Source organism: Canis lupus, chromosome 3, assembly GCF_011100685.1.
Source record: "Canis lupus familiaris isolate Mischka breed German Shepherd chromosome 3, alternate assembly UU_Cfam_GSD_1.0, whole genome shotgun sequence".
Classification (NCBI taxonomy): domain Eukaryota; kingdom Metazoa; phylum Chordata; class Mammalia; order Carnivora; family Canidae; genus Canis; species Canis lupus.
Window position 1 is genome coordinate 31,924,156 of NC_049224.1, and position 24,407 is coordinate 31,948,562.

Consider the following 24,407-nt stretch of genomic DNA (forward strand, 5'->3'; position numbering starts at 1 on the left):
AGTGTACAAAGCCTGGTCCTAATCCAGAATTCAGTCTCAGGAGTGCAAGATCTTTGTGTGCTTATTTTCTGTTTAGGTTGGTTGAATACTTACAAGCCATGAGAAATTTTTTCTTAATGGAAGGTGGAGATACCATGTATGACTTCTACACATCAATTTTTGATAAAATAAGAGAAAAGGAGACCTGGCAGAATGTGTCTTTCCTTAATGTGCAGCTTCAAGAAGCAGTAGGACAACGTTATCCTGAAGATAGTTTACGGTAAAACATAAGACCTGTTAGTCTAAATAATATAAAATAATCCATGTGCAACACTTCTGCTGTGAATTCTTAGGTATGTTATTTAATCCTCACGCTATGAATTTTATGAATATTATTTTTCATATTAGAAAACTGAGGCAGAAGGTAGCTAAATGACTTGCCCACTAAGAAGGAGACGATGAGATGGAGCCAGGTAGGCTGTCAGTCTGGTGGCCTACACTCACAGGCCTGAAGTCCTTGTCCTCCAGCCAGCTGTGCTTGGCCTCCTTACACAGGAGTCTTAGGTGATGTTCTGAGACCTGCCGACGCCCGAGCTCCAGGCATCACAGACTTTCCAGCCAGCTGTGCTTGGCCTCCTTACACAGGAGTCTTTGGTGATGTTCTGAGACCTGCCGACGCCTGAGCTTCAGGCATCACAGACTTTCACTTCCACCACAGGCTGTTGGTCAAACCTAGTCACGGGTCAGCCTGCGTTCAGGGTTGGGAAATGGTTTCTACCACTTAATAGACAGTTGCATGTTTTCAAACTGTTATGGCAACCCTGGTGGTCTAGTGGTTAAGATTCGGCTCTCTCTTACCCTCAACTGTAGATCTGATCAAGCCTGTCTCAGTGCCTCTTGGTCTGTCTGCTGAACGTTCAGCTCACCCAGGTCTGTGGGTTGGTACCACCAAATCTTTGTGAATCTAATACACTGCTTGGTAGTCTTTTTTCTCTTCCACATCCCTGCTCGGTTCTCTTACTTAGCTTCTTTTCTTCGCATCCTCAGAGGTCCTTCACGAATAGCAGTCATAATAATTAACATTACATGTCATTTCCTCATAGCCGTGCTAGATTACCAAGCTACTACTTAGTAGATTATTCTAATTTCTTTTATTTTTGTGTCATTCTTTTTTATTACCTTTAATTCCTCCATAAAAACAATTTTCGTGAGTTATGTGCCCAGCAACCCCCATGGAAAACAGGGAAAGTTGTTTTTCACTATTAGCAGAAACTCATAAATTTGTTATATTTAAAGTCACAGTCTATTGCAGCTTTTCTTTTTTTGTTGCTCAGACTCCCATTTTTTACCCAAAGGCACCCCTTCATATGACCCTAGTAATCTGAGAGAGTATCTTTACTTTCAGAGCTAATTGGATGTGCAGGCTGGTCCTGTGCACCTCCTGCCTTAGGCTTGTGCACCTCTCCCAGAAGCACTGGGCCCATCTATTTGGTAGCTTAAAAACACCTTTATCTGGGTGCCAGAGTATTCATCAGTATTGGATTGTTAGTACTTCTGGGGTTTTTCAGTGGACAGAGCGATGAAATATGTAGGAAGAAAAAAACTAATCATAATTTCATATTGATATTTCCAATTTATATTAAAGATTAGTTTTCAACTCTTTGGTTTTCCTTTGTACTTCGTCTCTTGAGTGCTTACTAACACATTGATGTAACGAATGGTTTTTTAATTCTATAATAAGTAATAGTTCCAAAGTAATAATAGCCCACTGAGAGCTTAAATTAAGGTTTGTGATTCTTTTCTTCCTGTACTGTCATCAGAATACTGTATTTCAAGGCCACTTGGAATAATTCTTCATATGATTATGCCACCAGCTTAATATAGGGTCAAGTTCTCAAGTTCATTTGTTTTCATTTATTTCCTACTTTTAGGAATTGCTTTGTTTTTTTCTTGATTGGCTTTTGTTTCTTAATTATGTAAACAGCTGTATATGTCTTAAGTTAAAATCACTGGTACAGTGCACTTCTAGGGAGAACTGTCTTCTAGTCCTGTTCCCACCCTTTTTCTCCCTTTCCTTTAAGTAACTGTTTTTATTAGATTTTGTTTTATCCTTCAGGTATTTATTTTTTGGAATCAAAAACATGTGTCTGTATTCCATTTCCTCATTGCCTACTATACAAAAGGTAGCATGCATTGCCCACTCTGGCATCTGGTTTATTTTTCTTCTGTTACTAATGTGTCTCACATACACTCCATTTATAAGCTAGAGAGCTTGTCTTTACTCCTTTACAGCTGTCTGGCTTTCCACTGTATTCTGTCATTTGTCCTGTTGGTGGGCATTTGGGTTTCTGTTCTGCTGTACGTATATGCAATGACTAACAAGTCTTGTACATCTTGCTTCATATTTTTGCCAGTGTAACTTTGGAGTATATTCCTAGAATGGAATTGCTGGGTAAAAGGGTAAATGTGTGTGCAATTCTGCTAGCTATTCCAAATTTCTCTTCATATGGGCTGTATTTTTTCTGATTCCCACCAGCAATATGTAGAGTAGCTTTCTCCACAGCCTCTCCAACAGACTATGCTGCCAGAGTTTTAGAATTTTGCTGATCTGATGAGAAATGGTATCTCCGTATAGTTTTAATTTACATTTTTCTAATTATGAGTGACTTTTATCATTTTTCCGTATATTTATTTGTAATTTTTTTTAAAGATTTTATTTATTTATTCATGAGAGACACACAGAGAGAGAGAGAGAGAGAGAGAGAGAGAGAGAGAGAGAAAGGCAGAGACACAGGCAGAGGGAGAAGCAGGCCCCATGCAAGGAGCCTGATGTGGGACTCGATCCCTGGGACTCCAGGATCACACCCTGGGCCAAAGGCACGTGCTAAACCATTGAGCCACCCAGGGATCCCCTGTTTGTAATTTTTTTAAACAAAAACTGTATATATCTTTTCCCACCATTTCTGTTAGTATCAGATTATTGGTCTCTAATTCTCTCCATTTTTAGAAACATATTACATATGTTTCCCAAATGACATTTGTCTTTTCATTCTGCTTACATTTATAATAATTTTTTTATTATTGTTTTGTCAGGTAGATTTTTTTTAGTTTTATTATTTATCAGTCTTTTCCTACTTTTAGATTTTGAGTTGAGAGGATAAGTTTTACTTTTTCCAGATTACAAAGAAAATCACCCATCTTTTCTCCTAATACTTAGATTTTTTTACATTTAGATATTGATCCATTTGGAATTTATCCCCCTAAACACATGAGAAATAGGTCTAGTTTTATCTTTTTCCAAATGATTAATTTGTTCCCATCAGTTATTAAAAAAAATCCATCTTTCCTACATTTATTTGACATGCCCTTTATCATTAAATTTTCATATGTACTTGAGTATCTTTCTAGATTTTCCATTCTGTTTCTTTGTTCTATTTAATCATGTGCTAATAGCATCCTGTTTTAATAATAAAGGCTTTCCTGGCTATTCTTGTTTGCTTGTTTTCCCAAATGTACTTTATCATCAACTTGTCTAGCTCCACCAAAACAAAATATTTGATGGTATTTTTATATCAAATATAAAGAGATTGCATTCTAGTCATAGATTAACTCAGGAGGAATGAGCCACCTGGGGGACCTCTTTTGCTATGGCTTCCAAGCTTCCATGTGTTCTAGGCAGCTGTCTGCCTCCTCAGGCTTGCTGAGTCTCCTTCTCAATTCCAGCGTCATTGCCAGTGCTACTCCCCTGCCCTGCACAGTGCCTCTGTCTTACAACTCTCACACATCACTGCTACTCTTTCTATAATCTCCCTTGGGCCCCTTGCTTTCCACATGTCCTTGGCATAGCTTCTTTCTCTACTGCCTCAGCACTCCTGCCAGGGGCAATTCCAGTCCCTCTTAATGGTTTCAGCAATGCCTTATGACCTGCAGATCAGTACCTTTAGCTCAAGTGTCTGCTTGTGACTCCACTCAAATGTCTGGTGTCCAAAACGGAGCACTTCATTGTCTCATCCCAAATCATCTCTTGTCTCTTCTAGTTGAGCACCATTGTTCATTCCAGTGCCCAAAGGAAGTGTGTGGCTTGCTCTAGATTCCTTCCTCTTTCCTAAAACTCCTACAGCTTCCTAATTGTTCAGTCCTGCCTCTTAGATAACGTTCCCCCTTACCTCTGGGTGCTCACTCAAGAGCTCCTCTCTGACACCTCCTGACTATCTGTGTCTAAGCTTCACTCCCTTCCATTTAACCCCAACAGGGTCACCAGAGTGACTACAGTAAACCAGCAGTTCCCTCCACCAGTTATGTTCAGTCTCCTTATTGGTGCCTCATAACAGATGGGCTGAGCTTCTCATAAGAGGGCAAGCTTTTACTACCTGGCTCATTTCCTAACCCCATTTCTAGTTACATGTACCCATATAGACACATCATGTTCTCTCTCCTACCTCTCTCCATACACTACCATGTATGTATCTCCAATACATTTCAGGGATTTAGAATATTTCTGGTTTGCCAAAGAGCTGTATACTCTCCCTGCTTCACAGCTTCCTCCAGTTATGAGCTCTTCCATTTGCATGGCTTGGCAGTGGCCTGTTCTACGTAGTCCTGCTTGGCCTGGATTGGTGTAGCACCCTGACCCTGTGTCTGCTCTGGATTTGCTCTGGGCTATGAGCCTGTAGAAGGGAAGGGATTGACTTTTCTTTCACATGCTTGGCATGGTGACTGTCAAGGTATCCAGTAAGTGCCTACTAAGTACTTAGTGGATGCACATGTAATAGACTTAAAAGCTAAAAAAAATTCTAACTAGTGCCTATGACATGGAATGAATTGCCTAATTTATAAGTCACACGCTGTGCTTGCCATCTCTGGTTGTAAGGCTGCCTCCCCATCTGTATTACACTTAAACCTTCCATGGTCTGCATCCTTGTTTCATCACCTGATGCCTCTGTAATTGTGGGAGTGTTGCATCATTTCCCAGTCCACTGAGAGAACTACTCTGAGGATTTAATGAGTAAGGGCACTTAAGTGCCCATGTGGTGCCTGGTGCAAGGACATTTCCATGTACATTTGTTGCTTTCAGTTGAGAGTCACATTCAAACCAATGTTAGGAAACAGTGGATGAAACAGTGTGTATATATCTTTGCTTTAGAAACAGACCCCATTCCTATCAATAGACTTGTATATACACTCTCCAGGGCAAGGAGAGCAGTCTGCCTCCACTGCCCTCAGCAAAGAGTCTATCTTCTGAGCCTGTTGCCTGAATTTTATCAGAATTAAGCACCCAGGGCATCCTGGGTGGCTCAGCGATTTAGCACCGCCTTCAGCCCAGGGCCTGATCCTTGAGCCCCCAGGGTCGAGTCCCACATCAGGCTCCCTATGTGGAGCCTACTTCTCTCTCTGCCAGTGTCTCTGCATCTCTCTCTCTCTGTGTCTCTCATGAATAAATAAATAAAATCTTTTAAAAAATTAAGCACCCAGCCAGCATATTACCATTATATCTTCTTCCCTGACTTCATCTTTTTCCTAAATAACTTACTACATCTAAGTGTCTCTTCTCTTTCGTAGCTAAACACATTATTTAAAAACTTTGCTCCTCTTCTAAAACCAAATTCCTATTCTGGAATATATGCTAGAAAACCTTTATTGAAATATTTGCATTCCTTTTATGAAATGAGTCTTCTTTGAAATTGCTGTGAATGTTAAAATGCTAATGGTTTTTAAAGAGTATTTTTATTTGAGCATAGTACTTTCACAAACTAAAGCTGAAATCTCTTTTTCTAGTCTGTCTATATCTTATGAAAATGTTGACACAACTAAGAAGAAACTCCCTGTTCATATCTTAGATGGTCTGACCCTGAGCTATAAGGTATGTGCTGATACACTTTATAAGAACATTGTTTTCTGTTGAAATTACAACATGCAAGTAATAGATTACTTTCTACTCTAATTTTTTGTTTTTGTTTTCATAGATCCCATGGCCTGTGGATATTGTTATAAGTTTGGAATGTCAAAAAATTTATAATCAGGTGTTCCTTCTCTTATTGCAAATAAAGTGGGCAAAATATAGTCTGGATGTTTTACTATTTGGTGGTAAGATTTGTTTTCAACAGATAAGTTATAATTGAATTTTAACCCTGAAATAAAGAAGGGGGTGATCTTTGGTCATTTTTTATGTATACATAAGTGCCCAAATCACAAGCATTTACAGCAACAGTTTTATAGATGTCAAGATTAACTTCCCTGAATGAAATACCAGAGAATTATACTACAGTCCATCTGAATTATAACAGCTTGATTAGGAATTTAGCTAGAATTGGGATGAGCACTGGGTGTTATTCTATATGTTGGCAAATTGAACACCAATAAAAAATAAATTAAAAAAAAAAAGGAATTTAGCTAGAATAAATACTCTTTAATTATACAAAAATCTTTAAAATGACCAGATATTGGGACTTTGCATTTACATTTTAATGACAGTGGTAATCAGGATGATAAGGGGAACTTTTCACTGTCTTACCTACCTTCCAGAGACACTAGTGTGCCTCCTATAGAGTGCCCTTTGCAGGTTGGTGACCATATCAGAAGTCCCATCCCTGTGCAATGGCACAGGTGGGCCTTGAGTAGATGTTCTTGCCACCTTCTCTGCTCTTTCAATCCTATATAGAACTGGCAAGTACTGCTGGAAAACCACAACTTAGAGAAGGACTTTTATGTGAACAAGATACAACTGCTCGGTTTGCACCACAAAAGGAGCCAGTAAGACAGCAAATTCATCGTATGTTCCTCTTGAGAGTGAAGCTCATGCACTTTGTGAACAGCTTACACAACTACATCATGACCAGGGTTTGTACCTGGACTACTTGTGATATATTTATAAGTAAAGAGCCCAGAGAATACTTGTAGACTTTAAGTAAGAAAATAGCACATATAAAATATTTGATCATAAAATAACAAGGCAGTGGGGGGAAATGTTTTTTTTAAACATGCCACAACATGTGTAACCAGAGACTCCTGTCCATGTTGTCCAGTAGCCTCTTGGGACAGGTATATCCAGAGCTCCTCTTTTGTAATTATCTTCAGAACTTGAAATATATAGCCTTTTAAGCTTTATCAGTGGTGACAGATCTGTCCCTGGAAAATGGCTTCAAATTTTAGTAACAGCCAAAAATCTGTCAGGCTAGTATGGTGTATAAAGAGGAAGATGCAGCCAGATTATGTATTTTTTCTTTAAAAAAAGAAGCAACTGATTATGAAGTAAATGAAGCTGCTTTTCTTTCTTCCCTTTTTTTCCCCAAGATTTTTAATTTATTTATTCATGAGAAACAGAAAGAGAGAGGCAGAGATATAGGCTAAGGGAGAAGCAGGTTCCCTGCGGGGAGCCTGATGTAGGATTCGATCCCAGGATCCCGGGATCATGACCTGAGCCAAAGGCAGACTTTTCAACCACTAAGCCACCCAGTTGCCCCTGAAACTGCTTTCCTTATACATCTTAAAAACAGGTCTAGAGGAAGTTTGGAATAGGAGTTCAGATATTTGAACAATAGCAGTATTTTGGAAGACAGTACTTATTTGGGATTTAAAATGGCTGCTTTAAAAAAAAAAAACTCATTTGAACGTAAGTTCTGAAAATTCAACTTATTTGGAAGAAGTGAGGCTTTGAAGCCTGTGTTTTAGACATGATGCATATGGCAGAGGTGCTTTCTGCTTACCACATATTGGCCTTCAGAGGCAGCCTTAAACCCTTAATTACTGAGAGTAAATGGTAGGAGTTTTTAAGTTTTTACTTGTTTCTTGTTTTCTCATTAAACATCTATCTTCCTTTTAAAGAAAGATCATTATAAAAACAGTGGAACTTAAAAAAACACATAAGTTGGGGATCCCTGGGTGGCGCAGCGGTTTGGCACCTGCCTTTGACCCAGGGCGCAATCCTGGAGACCCGGAATCGAATCCCACGTTGGGCTCCTGGTGCATGGAGCCTGCTTCTCCCTCTGCCTATGTTTTTGCCTCCCTCTCTCTCTGTGTGTGACTATCATAAATAAATAAAAATTTAAAAAAAAACACATAAGTTTAATTTACCTGATAATTGTTTTTTAAAAAGTCAATGCATTTTGTATGTGGTTTGATGTACTTGCCCCTGGCCACCAGGAGCAACCTGTTAGTACAAACTAAGGCATTCATTTACTGTACAAGTGGATTTCCTAAAGAACTGACCTCCACCATTATTCTAGGATAAGAATGCCAGCCTTTAAAGAAGGTACTTCGGAGCACCTGCGTGGCTCAGTGTTTGAACTGAATTTGGATCAGGTTGTGAACCTAGGGTTCTGGGAGGGGGTCCCACATTGGGCTCCCCACAGGGAGCCTGCTTCTCCCTCTGCCTATGTCTCTGCCTCTCTCTCTCTGTCTCTCACAAATTAATAAATAAAATCTTTTTTAAAAAAGGTACTTTGTAAATTTTACAGATGTAACTATTGAAGAAAATTTGAGAGGAGTAGAAGAGGTTGATAAACAGTTTTGTGTCTAGCACACAAGTCCTCAAAGAAGTCTGCTGATTAAACTTCATCTTTCTTTTCAAGATTCTTCACAGTACAGGACTGGAGTTTCAGCATCAAGTTGAAGAAGCCAAGGATTTAGATCAATTGATTAAGATTCACTATAGATACTTGTCAACCATCCATGATCGATGTTTGCTAAGAGAAAAGGTAAGTGAGATGTCATCTGCAGATTTGGCCACTGAGGCAGGAGTGAAGCTGGCCAAGGGAAGTTGTCTATCTGCTTCGGAATTTAACACTTACTAAGCCTCTGTTCTGCAGAGTTTCAAATTTGTTACAAATTTGTGCCATATTACTAGAAATTGTGTCTGAGAGAAGCAGATGAGAACTGCATTGTGATCATCTGCACACTGCGCTTGTATTCAATTGGAAAATTCTGTCTGCAGTTGTGGAATGATACAGTGCTTTAGTCAGGAAGTGCATCCAGCTAGCAAGAATATATGGGATAAGTCCATTGGATTACTTGCTCCCTTTTGTGGATGAACTTAAATGGCCATCCCAGGAAATGGTCTCTTGCTCTATTGGTCAGCTCTGTTGCTAATATTCCCTGTATCTGATTCCAAGTGCACTTATTCATAGTCTGGCACCCTTCCATATTATACTGAAGGCTGTCATTGCACTGATGAGCTTTTTCTGTGACTCATGTAGATTAAATGAAAGTGTTGGTGTCCATGTCCAAACATAGTTATAGAGCCTGTATTTTGTCTGTGGTTTTCATCTCCAGGTCAGTTTTGTGAAAGAAGCCATCATGAAGGTATTGAATTTGGCTCTCATGTTTGCAGATGGTTGGCAAGCAGGTCTGGGGACGTGGCAGTAAGTAGCTTGTGGAACCTCTGCACTGTGACTATTTCAGCTTTCCTTTTAAAACAGGCTTTATGATGACTGCTTGTCTATGAGGGCTCACTGAAGAGTGGGGTCACAATCCTTTAGATCTGGGGCTAGAGACTGGGGCCTGGCCATTTTCATTCTCCTCATCAGGGCTGAAAGCCTTCAGGGAGCAAAACAGCGCCACCCGGTGGCGTCTGGAGCCCCTAACCCTGATCTCAACCCACTGGCAAGAGAGGTGGAATTCCACCACCATAAGGGCACCTCAACATCAGCATAGCAGGTGGCTCCACCAGAGAAGCAGCAGAAACAAGCAGTTAACACTGAGTCCACCAACCATAGAGATCTACAAAATTCAGCTCTTGGAGAAATCACTATATAGCATTGGTGATTTTTTTATTTATTTAGTCTTTCTGTTTTTTTACAGCTATTTTCTTATTTTTTCAATTCTTTTTTTATACATACATTATATATGTATATATTTTTTATCTTTGCTTTCCATTCATTGTATATTTTACTTTATTTTCATATACATACATTTTTGTTTCTTATGTTGGGATCTAGTTTCTTTTCATTTTGTGTTTTTTAAAGATTTTATTTATTTATTCATGAAAGACACAGAGAGAAAGAGACACAGAGACATAGGCAGAGGGAGAAGCAGGCTCTATGCAGGGAGCCTGATGTGGGACTCGATCCCGAGTCTCCAGGATCACACCCTGGGCTGAAGGCGGCGCTAAACCGCTGAGCCACCCGGGCTGCCCAGGATCTAGTTTCTTTTAACAAGCAGACCAAAATAATCCCAGGAGATAGTATTTTGTTTTGTTCAGTTTGTGTCTGGTTTGATGATTTTTTTTCATATTTTGCCTTCTTTTTGTTTTCTTCTGGTTTGTTATTTTTCTTATTGTTTTTCTGGTATTGTGTTTTCTTCTTTTCTGGACATAATGATCAAATGGAGAAATTCACCACAAAAGAAAGAACAGGGGATACCACTCACTACCAGGGATTTAATCAATATGAATATAAGTATAGGATAACTGAACTAGAATTTAAAATGATTATAAAGATACCAGCAGGGCTTGAAAAAACTATAGAAGATATTCAGGAATCCTGTATGGAGAAATAAAAGTGAAAATCTAACAGCCCAACTTAAAATGCTATTACTGAAATGCAGTAAAAAATAGAGCTCTAACAGCAAGGATGAATGAGCCAGAGAAGTCAGTGACACAGAAGACAAAATGATGGAGAATAAAGCTGAAAAGAAGAGAGAAAGCTACCGGATCATGAAGGGAGACTTTGAGAACTCAGCAATTCCATAAAGCAACATAACATCCAGATAATAGGGGTCCCAGAAGATAAGGGGGGGCAGACAGAAGGTATATTTGAACAAATTCTAGCTAAGAACTTCCCTAATCCAGGAAGCACAGAGGAACTCCCCCCCCAATCAATAAAATTAGGTCAGATATCAAATACTTCAACGTAAAATAGTGAAGCTTGCAACTTTCAGAGATAAAGATAAAAATCCTGAAAGCCATTTGGGATAAGAGGTCCTTAATCTACAAGGGTAAACACAGAAGGCTGGCAACAGACCTGGTCAAAGACCTGGCAGTCTAGAAAGGACTGTCATGATATATTCAGGGTTCTAAATTGGAAAACTATGCAGCTAAGAGTACTTCAAGGTTTGTCATTCAGAATAGAAGGAGAGATAAAAGAGTTTTCAGGAAGGGGGCACCAGGGTGGTTCAGTTGGTTAAGTATCTACCTTCAATTCAACCATAATATTGGGGTCCTAGGATTGAGCTCCACATGAGGCTCTGCTCAGCAGGGAGCCTCTTCTCCCTCCCCCTCTGCCTGCCACTTCACCTACTTGTGCTTGTTCTCTCTTTTTCTGTCAAATGTATAAAACTTAAAAAAAAAAAAGTTTAAAGAACAAACAAAAGTAATTTGTGAACACTAAACCAGCCCTGGAAGAAATATTAAAGGGAATCCTTTGAGCAGAGAGCCCCAAGGTAACAAAGACCAGAAAAGAACAGACAATCTACAGGGACAATGACTTTACAGGTAATACAGTGGCATTAAGTTCAAATCTTTCAGTAATTATTCTGAATGTAAATGAACTAAATGTTTCAATGAAAAGACATATGGTATCAGAATGGATAAAAAAATAAGTCCCATCAATATGCTGCTTATAAGAGAGACTTATTGTAGACCCAAAGATACCTCCTGATTTAAAGTGTGAACATGGAGAACCATTTATCATGCCAGTGGACATAAAAAAAGAAACCTGAAGTAACCATCCTTTTATCAAACAAACTAGATTTTAAACCAAAGACTTCAATAAAAGAATTGGTACACTATATATCATAATTAAAGGGTCTATCCAACAAGATCTAACAATTGTAAATATTTATGCCCCTAACTATGGAGCAGACAATTATATAAACAGTATACTGTTAATAATAACAGTATTAAACACATTGATAATACAATAATAGTAGGGGACTTTAACACCCTGCTCACAGCAATGGACAGATCATCTAAGAAGATCAAACAAGAAAATAGGGGCTTTGAAATGACACACTGGACCAGATGGATTTCAGTTTATATCCAGAGCATTTCATCCTGAGGCAAAAGAATACACATTCTACTCAAGTACACATGGAACATTCTCCAGAATAGATCACATACTGGGTCACAAATTAAATATCAACTGGTACCAAAAGATTAAGACTATACTATGCCTATTTTCAGACGACTTTAAAACGTGAACTCCATCACAAGAGAAAATTTGGAAGTGACACAAATACATGGAGGATAAGGGGCATTGCTACTAAGAAAGAACTGGGTCAACCAGGAAATTAAAGAATTTTTTTTTAAACATGGAAGAAAATGAAAACATGATAGTTCAAAACTTTTGGGATGAAACAAAGATAATTATAACAGGAAAGTATATAGCAAGACAGTACTCAAGAATCAAGAAAAGTCTCCAATACACAACCTAAACTTAGACCTAAAGGAACTGGAGAAAGCACAGCAAATAAAGTGTAAATCCAGCAGAAGAGAATAAAGATTAGAACAGAAATCAATGATCTATAGGTTTTTTTAAAAAACCATATTAGAACACATCAACGAAACTAGGAGCTGGTTCTTTGAATTAATATTGATAAACACCTAACCAGATTATAGAAAGAGAAAGGACCCAAATTAATAAAATCGTGAATGAAAGAGGAGAAATCTTAACCAACACTGAAGAAATACAAGCAATTATAAGAGAATATTATGAGCAACTATATGCCAACATATTGGGCAATCTGGAAGAAATGGATGCATGCCTAGAAACATATAAACTACCAAAACTGAAACAGAAAGAAATAGAAAACTGAACAGATCCACAACCAGGAAAGAAATTGAAGTAGTAATCAAAAATCTCCCAACAAACAAGAGTCTAACAAATAAGAGGTAAGCCTCCCAGCAAAATTCTACCAAACATTTAAAGAAGAATTAATACATATTCTGAAGCTATTTCAGAAATTTAAAATGAAAACTTCCAATCTTGCAAAAACTCTCAACAAGATACTAGCCAATAGGATCCAATAGTACATTAAGATTATACACCATGACCAAGTATGATTTATCCCCGGGACACAAGGCTGGTTCAACAATCGTAAAACAATCAATGTGATTCATCATATCAGCAAGAGAAAAACCAAGCACCATATGATCCTCTCATTAGATGCAGAGAAAGCATTTGACAAAATACAGCATCCATTCCTGATGAAAACTCTTCAGACCGTAGGGATAGAGGGAACATTCCTCAACATCTTAATGCCATCTACCAAAAGCCCACAGCAAATATAATTCTCAATGAGGAAGCACTGGGAGCCTTTCCCCTAAGACCAGGAACAAGACAGGGATGTCCACTCTCACCCCTGCTATTCAACATAGTACTAGAAGTCCTAGCTTCAGCAATCAGACAACAAAAAGAAATGAAAGGCATTCAAATTGGCAAAGAAGTCAAACTCTCCCTCTTCGCCGATGACATGATACACTACATAGAAAACCCAAGACTCCACCCAAGATTGCTAGAACTCATACAGCAGTTTGGCAGTGTGGCAGGATACAAAACCAATGCCCCGAAGTCAGTGGCATTTCTATACACTAACAATGAGACTGAAGAAAGAGAAATTAAAGAGTCCATCCCATTTACAATTGCACCCAAAAGCATAAGATACCTAGGAATAAACTTAACCAAAGAGGTAAAGGATATACCCTAAAAACTATAGAACACTTCTGAAAGAAATTGAGGAAGACACAAAGAGGTGGAAAAATATTGCATGCTGATGGATTGGCAGAATTAATATTGTGAAAATGTCAATGTTACCCAGGGCAATTTACACGTTTAATACAATCCCTATCAAAATACCATGGGCTTTATTCAGAGAGTTAGAGCAAATTATTTTAAGATCTGTGTGGAATCAGAAAAGACCCCGAATAGCCAGGGGAATTTTAAAAAAGAAAACCATAAAAAAAAAAAGGGATCCCTGGGTGGCGCAGCGGTTTAGCGCTTGCCTTTGGCCCAGGGCGCGATCCTGGAGACCCGGGATCGAATCCCACGTCGGGCTTCCGGTGCATGGAGCCTGCTTCTCCCTCTGCCTATGTCTCTGCCTCTCTCTCTCTCTCTCTCTCTCTCTCTGTGTGACTATCATAAATAAATAAATTAAAAAAAAAAAAAAGAAAACCATAGCTGGGAGCATCACAATGCCAGATTTAAGGTTGTACTACAAAGCTGTGGTCATCAAGACAGTGTGGTACTGGCACAAAAACAGACACATAGATCAATGGAACACAATAGAGAATCCAGAAGTAGACTCTCAACTTTATGGTCAACTAATATTCGATAAAAGAGGAAAGACTATCCACTGGAAGAAAGACAGCCTCTTCAATAAATGGTGCTGGGAAAATTGGACATCCACATGCAGAAGAATGAAACTAGACCACTCTCTTGCACCATACACAAAGATAAACTCAAAATGGATGAAAGATCTAAATGTGACACAAGATTCCATCAACATCCTAGAGGAGAACACAGGCAACACCCTTTTTGAACTCAGCCACAGTAACTTCTTGCAAGATACATCCACGAAGGCAAAAGAAACAAAAGCAAAAATGAACTATTGGGACTTCATCAAGATAAGAAGCTTTTGCACAGCAAAGGATACAGTCAACAAAACTCAAAGACAACCTACAGAATGGGAGAAGATATTTGCAAATGACGTATCTGATAAAGGGCTAGTTTCCAAGATCCATAAAGAACTTATTCAACTCAACACCAAAGAAACAAACCAATCATGAAATGGGCAAAAGACATGAAGAGAAATCTCACAGAGGAAGACATAGACATGGCCAACATGCATATCAGAAAATGCTCTGCATCACTTGCCATCAGGGAAATACAAATCAAAACCACAATGAGATACCACCTCACACCAGTGAGAATGGGAAAAATTAACAAGGCAGGAAACCACAAATGTTGGAGAGGATGTGGAGAAAAGGGAACCCTCTTACACTGTTGGTGGGAATGTGAACTGGTGCAGCCACTCTGGAAAACTGTGTGGAGGTTCCTCAAAGAGTTAAAAATAGACCTGCCCTACGACCCAGCAATTGCACTGCTGGGGATTTACCCCAAAGATGCAGATGCAATGAAACGCCGGGACACCTGCACCCTGATGTTTCTAGCAGCAATGTCCACAGTAGCCGAAATGTGGACGGAGCCTCGGTGCCCATCGAAAGAGGAATGGATAAAGAAGATGTGTTTTATGTATACAATGGAATATTCCTCAGCCATTAGAAATGACAGATACCCACCATTTGGTTCAACGTGGATAGAACTGGAGGGTATTATGCTGAGTGAAATAAGTCAATCGGAGAAGGACAAACATATGTTCTCATTCATTTGGGGAATATAAATAATAGTGCAAGGGAATAGAAGGGAAGGGAGAAGAAATGTTTGGAAAATATCAGAAAGGGAGACAGAACGTAAAGACTCCTAACTCTGGGAAACGAACTAGGGGTGGTGGAAGGGGAGGAGGGCAGGGTGGGGGGAATGGGTGACAGGCGCTGAGGGGGGCACTTGATGGGATGAGCACTGGCTGTTATTCTTTATGTTGGCAAATTGAACACCAATAAAAAATAAACTTATTATTAAAAAGTAAATAAGGAATTTTAAAAAAAGGAATATTACTCAGCCATTAGAAATGATAAATACCCACCATTTGCTTCAACATGGATGGAACTGGAGGTTATTAAGTGAAATACTTATTTCACTGAGTGAAATAAGTCAATCGGAGATGAACAAACATATGGACTCATTCATTTAGGGAATATAAAAAAATAGAAGGGAGTAAAGGGGATAGGAGAGAAAGAGTGGGAATTATCAGTGAGGGTGACAGAACATGAGAGACACCTAACTCTGGGAAATGAACAAGGGATGGTGAAAAGGGAGGTGGGCGGAGCATTGGGGTGACTGGGTGACCGGCACTAAGGGGGACACTTGATGGGATGAGCACTCGGTGTTATGCTATATGTTGGCAAATTGAACTCCAATAAAAAAATAAATAAGAGGATGGGACGGGCAGCCCCAGTGGCCCAGCGGTTTAGAGCCGCCTTCGGCCTGGGGTGTGATCCTGGAGACCCGGGATCGAGTCCCACGTCAGGCTTCCTGCGTGGAGCCTGCTTCTTCCTCTGCCTGTGTCTCTGCCCCTCTCTCTCTGTATCTGTCATGAATAAATAAATAAAATTAAGAAAAAATATATATATATATATTAAAAAAAAAAGAGGATGGGATCTCTAATATGTACTCGTGGACTTAGAATGAAAACTCAGGCCTTTGTTAGCAAAATAAGTTTAAATTGACATCAATTAAAATATAAATACAATCTAATTAAAAGATAGAATTGGTCTATTTTATACCTTTACAAAATAACTGTTAAATGCCGTATGTTTCTGTATTGTAGTGGACTAAACCCTCTGAGTCTAAATAAAGATTCATCCTTTTTTAAACAAATAGGGGATCCCTGAGTGGCTCAGCGTTTTAGTGCCTGCCTTTGGCCCAGGGCGCAATCCTGGAATCCCGGGACCCACGTCGGGCTCCCGGCATGGAGCCTGCTTCTCCTCCTCCTGTGTCTCTGCCTCTCTCTCTCTCTCTCTCTCTCTATGTCTATCATAAATAAATAAGTAAATAAATCTTTTTTAAAAATAAATAAATAATAAAATTCATAATTGCAGCAAAAATAAAAGTCTTACTTGCTTTGTTATGACTGTCTCATAGTGTGTAAAGCACCTTTTTCTCTCCATATCACTGTGAGATAAAGGAGAAAATAACACTGCTGCATATGCTTGTCTAAAATTGAACTGTTTCAATTTCTTCAAAAGTAAATTGTTAGAAAAATAACAGGAGTTAGGAGGGCTTAAGAAGCATTATTTGCCATTATAGTTTATGGAAATTAACTTACAGACTTAAAGCAAAAGAATGAAAAATTTCAAAAGCAACTTGAAATTTGAGTACTGACTGGTTTTTTGATTATATTAAAATGTATATAATATATATAAAATATAAAATTATATTAAAATATTAAGGATTTTCAAGCAAATGATATTGTGGCTATGTTTGAAAAAGGGTTTTATCTTTAATGTATACACACTGAAATATTTACGTCAGTATGCTGTCATGCCTCAAATTTGCTTCTAAGTGTGGTAGGGCTGGCTGTGCATAGAACTCCTAGGTGGTACATGCCTGCTGAAGCTGGATGTGGATGTGTGAATGTCCTCTGGGCTCTCTTTCTATGTATGTTGCATATTGCCCATAATAAAGTTTTGTTATTTAATTTAAAGATTTTATTCTTTATGATTTATTTTATTTAAATTCAATTAACATATAGTGTATTATTAGTTTCAGTGGTAGAATTTAGTGACTCATTATCCTCTATAACACTCAGTGCTCATTATATCACATGCCCTCCTTAATGCCCAGCACCCAGTGACCCCATCCCCCCCCCAGCATCCCTCAGTTTGTCTCTTAATGGTTTGTCTCCCTCTCTGATTATCTTATTTTTCCCTCCCGTTTTTGTAGGGTTTTATATCTTTAATGTAGTCTTTGTTTCAAAAGAAGGTATGTAAATGAAAATAAAGAAATGTGTAATGGGAAAGGGAACATCCCCAGTCATCTCAGCTTCAGAACTCAGTACCACCTAAAAGGAAGCTTTATGTCCTAATGACTTTTTCTTCAAACATTTGGAAAGCTTGTATTTTAAGGTTGGGCAGGAAATTTTGTATTTCTTTAGACTTTTGCAATTAAACTGAAGTACATCTGGAATTCCTCTAAAGATATTTTGTAACCTACTCATTAACCCTTTATATACTTAAATTGAAATTTACTTTCTTTCCTAGAATGGAATCTATAGAGAAAATGGAGTCTGATTTTAAAAACTGCCATATGTTTCTTGTAACCATTTTAAACAAAGCTGTCTGTAGAGGATCCTTTCCCCATTGTGAGTATACCATGTTAAATTATTACTACTTTTGTATTTTCTTGTAGCTAAGTCTGCATGTTATTATTTTGGTACTAATCTCATGAAGAATTAGAAATTTTTATCTATTCAAACTTGGAAAGTCCCTCAGCAGTTGTGCCATGCTTTGACTTATTTTTTCAGAATTACAATGTGGTAAGTGAATATCAGATGCTTTTATTTTTTTAAAGGTTTAGAACTATTATTAAGTAAACCAGAATAGATCTCAGTCATACCCTACTATTATGTGTAGTACGTTTCATCTGTAGAAACAGGACTAAGTAGTATCTTTGCACAGCTTTTTTTTTTCCAGAAACGTATGGGTTTAATCTCTTCCCTTTTTTTGTGTATTCTAATTGTGATGTACTAATTAAGAGTAGCTGAACATTTTTAAAAACACGTGTTAGAGCAAACATTAACCTATTTGTCCATTTTGCATTGGGTGATTGTTTCACAAAGAGGATCCATTCATAGGTTAGAACATAGCATTTTGTATGAGCTGACTCCAGATTCTATGACACAGGAGACAATCGTGATTTGTTCAGTGAAATGCAAGATGTTTTGTTTTCAGCATTAAAATCTTAAAAATGAAGTAAACCTTACTTTTTCAATTTGTATTTAATAAGCCTTATTTTCAAATATTTAAACCTATTTTGTAACCTTATTTTGTATTATTTCCACAGTGGAATCTCTTGCACTGTCACTCATGGCTGGAATGGAACAAAGTTAAATATCTTTAATGTAGTAAATACCTAAGATTGATCTTTATACAAATATAATTCCACCACATGCAGCTGAGGAATCAGAATCTCTGTTCTGATTCATTTTAAAAACTATTCTCTACTGTCTAGACAAGTAGATTTGCAGATGTTTTCTTTGGAAATTATTGGATAGTATACAAGGTTATGTATATAAAATTTTATCAATAAAGCAAAGTGTATATAAGCTGTTTATACTTATATATTTCCTACTGTAAGATACATTGTTGGTATCTTACCTTTAAATGTGAATTATGTCATTTGCAATTACTGCTATTAAAAAGAGGACATTTTAAAATCTATTCTCCTTTTGCTTGGTTGCAGAAATTCTTACATAGTTTTTCTTTGTTTCTGTTATTTTTTTACGTCTTATTTAAATTCAAGTTAGTTAACATACAGTGTATTACTAGTCTCAGGAGTAGAATTTAGAACTATTATTAAGTAAAGTAGATGGCAGAATAGATCTCAGTCATACCCTACTATTATGTGTAGCTTTTGTAACTCTTCCTTATCAGAGGATAGAGTTTTTTAGCAATTTCAAAAGCTTCCAGGAAAGTGCAGGTGTAACAGTTCAAAATACCATGTGAGGCAGACAGACGTTTTATGGGCTAAATCAAAGGGAGAAGGTAGCTGTTTGATCTGTAGAAACAGAGGACTAAATAGTATCACTTGCTTCTAACACCCAGGGCTCATTCCATCATGTGCCCTCCTCAATACCTATCATGCTCTTTTTTTTTTTTTTTTTAATTTATTTTTTTATTGGTGTTCAATTTACTAACATACAGAATAACACCCAGTGCCCGTCACCCATTCACTCCCACCCCCCGCCCTCCTCCCCTTCTACCACCCCTAGTTCGTTTCCCAGAGTTAGCAGTCTTTATGTTCTGTCTCCCTTTCTGATATTTCCCACACATTTCTTCTCCCTTCCCTTATTTTCCCTTTCACTATTATTTATATTCCCCAAATGAATGAGAACATATAATGTTTGTCCTTCTCTGACTGACTTACTTCACTCAGCATAATACCCTCCAGTTCCATCCACGTTGAAGCAAATGGTGGGTATTTGTCATTTCTAATAGCTCTTATCCAACCCCCTCAACTACCTCCCCTCCAGCAACCCTCAGTTTGTTCCCTATAGTTAAGAGTCTCTTATGGTTTGCCTCCCTCTCTGTTTCCCTCTTATTTATTTTTCCTTCCCTTCCCCTATGTTTATTTGCTTTTGTTTCTTAAATTCCACAAGTGAAATCTTATAGTATTTGTCTTTCTTTGACTGACTTCACTCAGCATAATACCTTCTAGTTCTATCCACATTGGTGCAAATAGCAAGATGCCATTCTTTTTGATGGCTGAGTAATATTCCAGTATGTGTGCGTGTGTGCGCACACACACACGCCATGTTTTTATACATTTGGCTGCGCCAGTTTGCATTCCCACTAGAAGTGTAAGAGGGTTCCCCTTTCTCCACATCCTCGCCCACACATGTTGTTTCCTGAGTTGTTGATTTTACCCATTCTGACCAGCTTTTAGTTTTATTGATCAGTTCTACTGGTTTTTATTGTTGTTTCTATATCTTTTTTTCCAGACATTTATGTATTTATCTGAGAGAGAAAGTACAGTGGGGAGGAGCAGAGAGAGAGAAAGAGTCTTAAGCTGACTCTGCACTGAGCATGGAGCTTGATGTAGGGCTCAATCTCAAGACCCTGAGATCAGGACCTTAGCCTAAAACAAGAGTTTTGGCTTAACTGTGCCACCCATGCACTCCTCTATACCATTTCTTTCTGCTCTATATTCTCTTCTGCTGGCTTTATGCTTTATATGCTGATCCTTTTCTAGGATTAGGTTGTATATTTGAGACCTTCCTTGCTTTTTGAGAAAGGCCTGTATTACAGTGTACTTACCTCTTAAGGCTGCTTTTACTGTCTTTGTTTTAAAATGTAGTTTGAAAAAAAAAGTAAAATGTAGTTTGTCTGATGTAAGCATGGCTACCCCTGGCTTTCTTTTGAGATCTGTTAGTATGATCAGTTGGTTCTTCATCCCCTCAGTTTCAATCTGGAGGTATCTTTAGATCCAAAATTAGTCTCTTCCACACAGCATATCGATGGGTCTTGTTTTTTATCCATTTTGATACTTGTGTCTTTTGATTGGAGCATTTAGTCCATTTTACATTCAGAATGATTGTTGAACGATATGAATTCAGTGCTGATGTACGGGGGTAAAGGAGGACAGTGGGCAGAATGGTGTTGCCCTGCTCCCTCTATCCCTGAGCAGGGAGTTCACACCCACCACTCCTGAGGAAGCTCTCACAGAAGAGCAAAGAGTCACCTCTCTTCTGTCCCCAGCTTCCATCAGATCCCTGGCTCCACCCTGCCAGCATCCAAGCTGTCTGCCTGCCAGGTTGCACAACACTTCTGTATTTTATTTCAGGCATGGAGCTGGGTTTCAAAACTCCACCAACTTTAAAGATCCCTGAGGTGCAGACCCACATTGTTCCTCTGGAGAAGGGTCTCCCCATACTTTTGCCATCTGCCGGTTTGTCCCAGAAATCAGTTGTGACAGCACAGCCATTTGGAGTTTATGGTAAAGATCAGCAAATAGATAGCACCATGGCTTGCTGCCCTCAGCCTTTGTTCCCATGCAAGGGAATAGCACAGCCAGTGGTGCCCTTGGAGCAGTTGTACCCGCTCTCCCAAATGCATTGAAGTGGGAAATTGAGTCCTGAGACCATGGTGCCTGCTCCCAAGCCTCCACCCTCCTTCCCACCCATAAGGAACAACCCTGGTAATGTAACAGACATCCAAAACTTTAGAGTTTGTGCTCTACTGCTTAATAGTACTTGTGGTAGTCAGCCCCTTTCCTTTTCCTCCCACAATGGTTTAGGGGAAGAGTTTTTCTTGTGCAATGCCATGCATGCTGATCACTGTTTCTCTCTGTCTCTGTCTCTCTCTCTCTCTCCAGTCTCCATGATCAGGCCCCCCCTCCCATTGCAGCACCTGTAGTTCTTTTCTCCCCCAAGTCAACTCTCCACAGCTCCTACCTTCTATGATTTTTGTTTTTTTCTACCCCTAGTGCAGTTTGGCTCTCTCACTCCTCAGATCAATTTCTTGGGTGTTCAGGATGCCTGGGTGGCTCAGTGGTTGGGCCTCTGCCTTTGGATCAGGTCATGATCCCAGGGTCCTGGGATTGAGTCCTGCATCGGACTCCCTGCAGGGACCCTGTTTCTCCCTCTGCCTGTGTCTCTGCCTCTCTCTGTGTCTCTCATGAGTAAATAAATATAATCTTTATTTATTTTAAATAAATAAATGTTAAATGATTTTATATTTATCTAATTGTGTTCGAGAGATAAGGCAAGTCTAGCTCCCCACCCCACTCCTCCACCATCTTAACTCCTCTCTGCAAAGGGATTTTCTTTTCTAATATTTTTATTTATTCATGAGAGACCTAGGCAGAGGGAGAAGCAAGCTGTCTAAAATAAAGGAAATACACAAAGGATAGGGCTTCAGATAATCAAATGCCATTTAGGATGTATTATTTTTTTTTTTTTAATTTTTATTTATTTATGATAGAGAGAGAGAGAGAGGCAGAGACACAGGCAGAGAGAGAGGGAGAAGCAGGCTCCATGCACCTGGACCCCGACGTGGGATTCGATCCCAGGTCTCCAGGATCGCGCCCTGGGCTATAGGCAGGCGCTAAACCGCTGCGCCACCCAGGGATCCCTAGGATGTATTATGATAAACATGGACATTCCTATGTCTGATAGTGAAGATGACAAGGTGTAATTAATTTATTGATAATTATGCCCTTTTAATGATGTATTTGTTTCTTATTTGTGCTCTTCACTGCACTGTGAGATCCTTGGGAGCACGTCTGTATATGACCACGTTATGGTCAGCATCTGTCATGGGGCAAGGTGTACAGTAGGTGCTCAGTGTTTGTTGAATGAGTGAGTACCTAGCATAATGAAAAATAGATTATCTGTGTCATGAACCTATACATCTGCATATAAACCAGGATCAGAGTTCCATGTTGTATTCCAGCATATGAGAAGAAGTGCAGTTATGCCCTTGTTTTTGTATGTTGGCTTTTACAAGTCAGTCAGCTTCTTTGCATTGAATTAGGACATATGTTGAACTTAAATTTAAATTAAGTTTTCCATTTACTGGCTTGTAAATTGACTTTCTCTTTTTATTTTTTTTTAATTTTAATTTTAAGTAATCTCTACACCCAATGTGGGACTCAAACTCAAAACCCTGAAAGCAAGAGCCACATGCTGTACCAACTGAGCCAGATAGGCATCCATATTTCTATTTTTGTTTTTATTTATTTTACTTTTTTTTTAATTGGAGTTCAATTTGCCAACATACAGAATAACACGCAGTGCTCATCCCATCCAGTGGCCCCCTCAGTGCACATCACCCAGTCACCCCCACCCTCCGCCTGTCTCCCTTTCTACCACCCCTATTTCGTTTCCCAGAGTTAGGAGTCTCTCATGTTCTGTCTCCCATTCTGATATTTCCCACTCATTTTTTTCTCCTTTCCTTTATTCCCTTTAACTAATTTTATATTCCCCAAATGAATGAGACCATATAATGTTTGTCCTTCTCCGATTGACTTATTTCACTCAGCAAAATACACTCCAGTTCCATCCATGTCGAAGCAAATGGTGGGTATTTGTTGTTTCTAATGGCTCAGTAACATTCCATTGAATACATAGACCACATCTTCTTTATCCATTCATCTTTCGATGGACACCGAGGCTCCTTCCACAGTTTGGCGATTGTGGACATTGCTGCTAGAAACATCGGGGTGCAGGTGTCTTGGCATTTCATTGCATCTGTATCTTTGGGGTAAATCCCTAGCAGTGCAATTGCTGGGTCGTAGGGCAGGTCTATTTTTAACTCTTTGAGGAACCTCCACACAGTTTTCCAGAGTGGTTGCACCAGTTCACATTCCCACCAACAGTGTAAGAGGGTTCCCTTTTCTCCGCATCCTCTCCAACATTTGTGGTTCCCTGTATTGTTAATTTTCCCCATTCTCACTGGTGTGAGGTGGTATCTCATTGTGGTTTTGATTTGTATTTCCCTGATGGCAAGTGATGCAGAGCATTTTCTCATGGCCTGATGCAGGCCATGTCTATGTCTTCCTCTGTGAGATTTCTCTTCATGTCTTTTGCCCATTTCATGATTGGATTGTTTGTTTCTTTGCTGTTGAGTTTAATAAGTTCTTTATGGATCTTGGAAACTAGCCCTTTATCTGATACGTCATTTGCAAATATCTTCTCCCATTCTGTAGATTGTCTTTGAGTTTTGTTGACTGTATCCCTTGCTGTACAAAAGCTTCTTATCTTGATGAAGTCCCAATAGTTCATTTTTGCTTTTGTTTCTTTTGTCTTTGTGGATGTATCTTGTAAGAAGTTACTGTGGCCGAGTTCAAAAAGGGTGTTGCCTGTGTTCTCCTCTAGGATGTTGATGGACTCTTGTCTCACATTTAGATCTTTCATCCATTTTGAGTTAATCTTTGTGTATGGTGCAAGAGAGTGGTGTAGTTTCATTCTTCTGCATGTGGATGTCCAATTTTCCCAGCACCATTTATTGAAGAGGCTGTCTTTCTTCCAGTGGATAGTCTTTCCTCTTTTATCGAATATTAGTTGACCATAAAGTTCAGGGTCCACTTCTGGATTCTCTATTCTGTTCCATTGATCTGTGTGTCTGTTTTTGTGCCAGTACCACACTGTCTTGATGACCA

General features: G+C 38.9%; 1 protein-coding gene across 5 annotated transcripts in view; it reads left to right on the top strand.

The window, feature by feature from the left end:
• The window catches only part of TUBGCP5 (tubulin gamma complex associated protein 5), a 96,464-nt gene that overhangs the window by 39,216 nt on the left and 32,841 nt on the right, over nt 1–24,407 (top strand). For 3 of the 5 annotated variants that reach the window (XM_038532555.1, XM_038532554.1, XM_038532556.1), the window contains exons 16-22: nt 77–259; nt 5,755–5,839; nt 5,943–6,063; nt 6,638–6,816; nt 8,547–8,672; nt 9,247–9,335; nt 17,789–17,889. In XM_038532555.1, coding sequence (XP_038388483.1) covers nt 77–259; nt 5,755–5,839; nt 5,943–6,063; nt 6,638–6,816; nt 8,547–8,672; nt 9,247–9,335; nt 17,789–17,889 — 884 coding nt within the window. Of the gene's footprint in view, nt 1–76; nt 260–5,754; nt 5,840–5,942; nt 6,064–6,637; nt 6,817–8,546; nt 8,673–9,246; nt 9,336–17,788; nt 17,890–18,590; nt 18,968–24,407 lie in introns of those variants that run through there. The other 2 variants (XM_038532557.1, XM_038532558.1) reach the window with 1 other exon arrangement.